Source organism: Ricinus communis, chromosome 1, assembly GCF_019578655.1.
Source record: "Ricinus communis isolate WT05 ecotype wild-type chromosome 1, ASM1957865v1, whole genome shotgun sequence".
Classification (NCBI taxonomy): Eukaryota; Viridiplantae; Streptophyta; class Magnoliopsida; order Malpighiales; family Euphorbiaceae; genus Ricinus; species Ricinus communis.
Window position 1 is genome coordinate 17,151,962 of NC_063256.1, and position 5,870 is coordinate 17,157,831.

The following is a 5,870-nucleotide window of genomic DNA, read 5'->3' on the forward strand; positions in this document are numbered from 1 at the left end:
TCAATCGCATTGCGGAGGTTAGCTCAAAATAAATTTCAAAACTCCGTAATGATTTTTCCCAAAATCCCCAAATCACTAAATCCTTAAGAGAAAGAGCAAACTTAATAAAGTTGCTAAAGTTAAAATGATAAACCATCTAAATTAAGAAATTGAGAATCATACCTCACAAGATATCACTCAAAACACACAAGTGTATATAGGTGAAAGAAGATCGCCAAGCTCTCAACGCAAAAATACGGAAAAGTGCTTACCATAGGCTTGCTTATGGATTCAATCTCCACTACTACGAAATAATCAATAATCATGATCAAAGGGTCTTGAGCCAGTTGTAATGGGGTTAAGGTAAGGTACGTATAAATATGGAAAGTAGGCTACAAGTTTGGAAGTTAAGCAAGTAATGCAAGAAAGTAATGAAGGATCAAGTCGTACCAAAATGAACACTAAGTTGCTCTAGAAATAAGATGATGCTCGAAATGAACTAAATTAATACTTTCTACTTTTTTTTTTGTTTTTTTTATATATAAATATATATACTATGTATATATATTACAACAGCTTATGTAGGAGTTGTTGGTTATTGACACATACAATAATTGAAGGAAGCATCTATGAAAAATCTAGCAACTTAGTGAAATATATGAATGCAGATTGATCCAAAGTAAAATGCAGCATAACTTATATAATTTCCAGCAACAATGGTAGAAAGAATGGTCAAATGAATAGAAGTGATAAGATGAGTGTCACTGTTATTATTGTCAAGAAAGGAATGGTTAAGGCTCAAAATTGGTTCACTAAGGGAAAAATAGGGTTAGGCTTTTTTGGCCAAATTGTGTAAATCCTAAGTGCCCAAATCATCTCACGATTATTGACAATTCATGTAATTTCAACAGATATCGTGAAAGCAAGTTCTAGAAATAGAGATTCATGAAATGCTCACTAATGAAGGAAAGGGAGCATAATAGTGATGCACCAATTGGCTCAAAATCTCACCATTCGAGTGATTTAAAATTGCATGAATTCTCAACCCAAAGTTTAAATAGTCAATCACAATAATAAGCAGCAATATTAATGTTCTATATCTACGATAAAGTAATATGGAAGAATTAAGGAAAAATACCAGTTTTACCTCGGATTGTAGTTGAGAGATTTATTCATTGCCTTCTTCCGAACAAGGTTCGATAAAAGCTATAAGGGAATCCATTCAAAGGAGAAAAAAGTCATCAACTACTTAATTAAAACAAAACTCAAGATAGGCACAACATCGGTAGGTCCCTACCCCACATTTTAGTATAACACTGTCCACAGTGTTAAAGAGATTTAGACTGAGGAAGCATATGATTCACACATTATGGTTATGGAAGATCATGCTGAAATTTTTTTTTATTTTATTTTATTTTATTTTTTTTTTAATTAAAAAGGCATAATGTTCTACTTAACATAAACAAACAAGTGCAAGGAAATAACATAAAAGTAAACAAGCTACAAGCAAGAAAGTAAAAGGAGATAACAAATTGAAAGAAAAAAATAAAATAAAATAAAATAAAATAAAATAAAATAAAATAAAGAAAAAGGATGGAGGAAAATATCACAAATTTTTTTCTTTCCGCTAGAGTCTCTGACGGTGTATCCTCACCGTTGGATCTGTTTGGAAGTTGGGGCGGGAAATTTGCTTTGAGGAGGTTGCGGTGGTGGATCGTGGTCTCAGGCAAGCATGTCGCCAAATCGAACTCCATATCATCAATGAGCCGTTGATTCTGTGCTCCGACCTCTTGCATCTTTTGAATCCGCACTACTATGAAGTCTGTCCGGGTGGCCTGTCTTTCTAAACCACTCAGGAATTGTTGAAGTGTACTTGTTCAAGCCTAACTGTGCCTTCGCTTTCTTCTTGAAACCGCACAAACTCGTTATCGCTACTGTAGATCGCAGACTCGATCTGAGCGGTCGGCCAAAGCACTGATCCGGGCCTTCGATGGCTCTACCGAATGAGAGGATGAGGCTCCGGATGAAGGCATAAACACTCTAGGCCGGGTTAGGAATCCTAACATCCGGAATCCCGTACCGACGGATGTTGGGCTCCTCTAACCGCCTCTCTAGCTTCCCGACTATTGTGCTCACGAGCCTATATTCAATACCATGTGGATGTCTAGTGGCCGTGATCATCCGCATGTTGATCATTTGTCCGATCCCTAGTGGTGTCATGTCACCAATATTTGAAAGCTCCGGCGATACCGTCCAATACATCTAGTCTCTTAGCTAACCTAGTCACATACGGACTGAAACAACAATGCATCTTCTTCTGAGCGTCTACTATAAATGAACGGACTTGGCGAGCCAATAAATATCCCAAGTCTAGCTTCTTCCGATGTTGCATAGCCCAGAGAATAAAGACATCGATCATGTGATCGCCCCAAACTGCCCCTACCGTAATGGTGTAAGCTAGTAGGGTATGAATGTAGCGGAGATGGTCCGGTAGGCTAGATGCCTTAGACCTGCTTGGGTAGTATGTTTCCGGCCTCATTACCAATGAATCCCACATGGCGTCATATGAAATTGGGTGGATGTAGAGACAACCCTGATACTCCTCCCCCGAGATTTCTTGTTCACCCATAATCCCAAATGCATTCCAAATTGTGGGACCGACATCGAGAACTCCCTTCCCCAAGCCTAAAATAAATTGCATCAGCCGATGCCGCCAGTTTGTGATCTGTCTTTGCAGGAAGAAGGTCTTTGAGGAACTCGATCGTAAGCTCACGGTAGGTTGGCTCAATGATGTCAAAGAATCTCGCATATGGCGTAGTCTCGATCCGTGCGTGCACATCTTGAGCCAATCCCACTCTCTGTAGGGATGTGAAGTCTATGCAACGGCCCGCCATCACTTGCTTCCATCTCATGACTTGGAATCTACTTTCATTGTCTGCATTAGGGAATGTCCACAATGGATGACGGCCAGTGTGGATGGATTCACAGTAGTGCTCTCCGAGGTCGGACTATTTCTTTGTGGTGGTGGAGGTGGAAGGCCGGTGCCGGTTCGTGCATCGTGGAGGAAGACGTTCCTTCACCACGCGATCGCTTATTTGGTAGCGACGCTGCTTCAGCTTGCTTTCACGAGATTTATCGCGGTCCGTCATATCACCTAATGCAACGAATTATTAGTTTTTTTGTAAAAATTCAAGTTAATGAAAGAAATAATCTACTGAATCAACAGCATAATGATTATACTTCGACTAACCAAAACTTGTATAAACTAATAAACCGATATATATCAATCCAATTTATCATGAACCAAAGAATTGCAATTTAAATCTAAACATTATTCATGCTTTGCATGTCAGAGGCACATTTTATTTCCACCAAAACCCCACAGTTTATTAATTTCATAACCAACTACACCACAAACACAACAACTAATGTAGATTAACCTAACCAAGGTCATATAGTTACACTATAGAGCCACCAAAATATCCTAGCATGTCTTAACAAAAGTATATGTCTAAAATAGAAGTGAAATCATAATAATAAAATAAAAAGAAATATAATGCAACAAATGAAGGGACTTACCTGAGTTCGCTTAGGAAAGTGAGAGGGGTGAGATAGGGGTATAGACACAACACCTTTGAGCTAAGAAAAACAAAAGGGAAGCAAAAATTTCGGAGGCCTCCAATTCTTATAGGCACGGTTTCAGCACGGGTGAGGGTAAGGCCGTGACTCAGCCCGTGCTGATCCTTTAGCCTTCTTTGGATGCTTCTTGGCACGGGCATTGGCACGGCCGTGCTTCCCAGCACGGCTAGGGGTTGTGTCCCGTGCTGCCTTCGGAAGCCGTGACAATTGCTCTTTATCCTTCAACACGGTCTTGACTCTGGCCGTGCTCATCAGCACGGCCTGGTGATGCAGCCCGTGATGGCCACGGAAACCGTGGTGAAACGGAGTTTTTATGGGCTTGCCTTTTGCCGACTCGAGTCGCCTTGCCCCCATACCTATAATTAACACATATGCATGTAATTAGATCATTAAACAAGTAGATATGGTCAAACGGAAGAGTTTGTCCTCTTCGATTCTATAAGTCCGAAAAATTAAAATTAACCTAATTATTTTTAAGCAACTATAATAAAGTCAAATGAAAATAATGAAACAATCACAACTAATTAAAAACATGAAAGTATAATCCAAGTCGAATGTACAGAAGTGCTTATTTGCAAAGTCTTAAGCGTGACTCATTTGGATCACCCTTTCTGTGCATACAAAGCCAGGTCAACTCGTTGCTCACTATCCAACGAGTTACAATGATATCGCTTTAGCCGATGGCCGTTCACTTTGAAGTTCCCCTTCTCTGGATGATGCAACTCTACCACTCCATATGGAAAGACTTGTCCGATCTGAAATGGTCCAGACCAACGAGTCTGTAGCTTTCTGGGAAACAGACAAAGGCGAGAGTTGTAAAGCAACACTCGATCCCCAACCTGAAATTCCTTAGGCTCACGAATCCTTTGATCATGCCATTTCTTAGTCCTTGCTTTGTAAGTTGAGGAGTTTTCGTATACTGGCCGCCACTCATCTAGCTCACTCACCGCCATTGTCGCCTCCTTACCCGCACAATCAATATCAAAGTTACAAGTTCTAAGGGCCCAAAGTGCCCTATGCTCTAACTCAACAGGCAAATGACATGACTTTCCATAAACAAGGCGATAGGGCGTAAAACCTATAGATGTCCTAAAAGCAGTCCTAAACGCCCATAATGCATCATCTAACTTAAGAGTCCAGTCCTTCCTACTGGTACTAACAGTTCTTTCTAAAATACGTTTAATACCCCTATTAGTTACCTCAACCGCCCCACTAGTCCGGGGTGATAGGGAGTAGAGAACCGATGAGTAACTCCGCATCGCTTAAGTACTTTCTCTAATTGGGTGTTGCGAAATGTGTTCCTCTATCACTAATAAGCGCCCCTAGGTATGCCAAACCTAGCAAACAATCGCTTAAGGAACCTGCAGACAACCCTAGCATCATCAAGCTCTGACTGAGCTTCAGCCACTTAGAGAAATATTCAACAAAGAACCGAATGTACTTATTACCATACGAAGAGGGAAAGGGTCCCATGAAGTCGATGCCCCGGACATCAAAAATCTCAACGACTTGCACACTAGTTTGGGGCATCTCATCACGAGAAGAGATATTACCTGCGCGCTGACAAGCATCACAAACCTGAATGAATTTTCATGCGTCTTGGAAGAGCGTAGGCTAATAGAATCCCTGCCTCTAGCACCTTCCTCACTGTATGGTTTGCCGGCTTGATGACTGTAGTGGGTCCCTCATGGCATTGCTTCAATATTTGGAGAGTCTCCTCGCCATATACACAACGAATCACCCGATCCGCACATACTTTAAACAAAAGGGATCTTCCCAAATATAGTATTTCAAATCAGTCAAGAATTTCTTCTTTCGACACGTCATACCCTTTGGTAGAACCCTAGCAACCAAATAGTTAGCATAATCGGGAAAACCAGGGAGTATCGTTGTATACCTGAGTGACATACAAATGTTCTTCTGGAAATCGATCATCTATGGTCGTCTCATCAAGTGCATCTAAGTGAGGATTTTCCAATCTCGATAAATGGTCCACGCCGGATTCTCCGCGCCCTTCTTATCCTTGATCTCGACGTCAAATTCCTGCAGAATAAAAGAATCCACCGAATCAATCTCGGTTTCGCATCATTTTCAGGAATAAGTACCTCAATGCCGAGTGGTCCGTGAAGACAATGGTTTTGGAGAGAACGAGGTATGATCTAAACTTGTCGAAGGCGTAAACAACCGCCAATAACTCCTTCTCCGTGGTGGTGTAGTGTTCTTGGGCTCCTGTCAAGGTCTTACTGGCGTAG

The 5,870-nt window shown here is 41.0% G+C and overlaps 1 protein-coding gene across 1 annotated transcript; it reads right to left on the reverse strand.

Annotated features, from left to right (window-relative positions):
* Nucleotides 1-4,220: 4,220 nt before the first annotated feature.
* Nucleotides 4,221-4,571, reverse strand: LOC125369785. Its single transcript, XM_048372948.1, has one exon. It carries the CDS (start codon nucleotides 4,569-4,571, stop codon nucleotides 4,221-4,223), a length of 351 nt encoding a protein of 116 aa, XP_048228905.1.
* Between the last annotated feature and the right edge of the window lie 1,299 nt (nucleotides 4,572-5,870).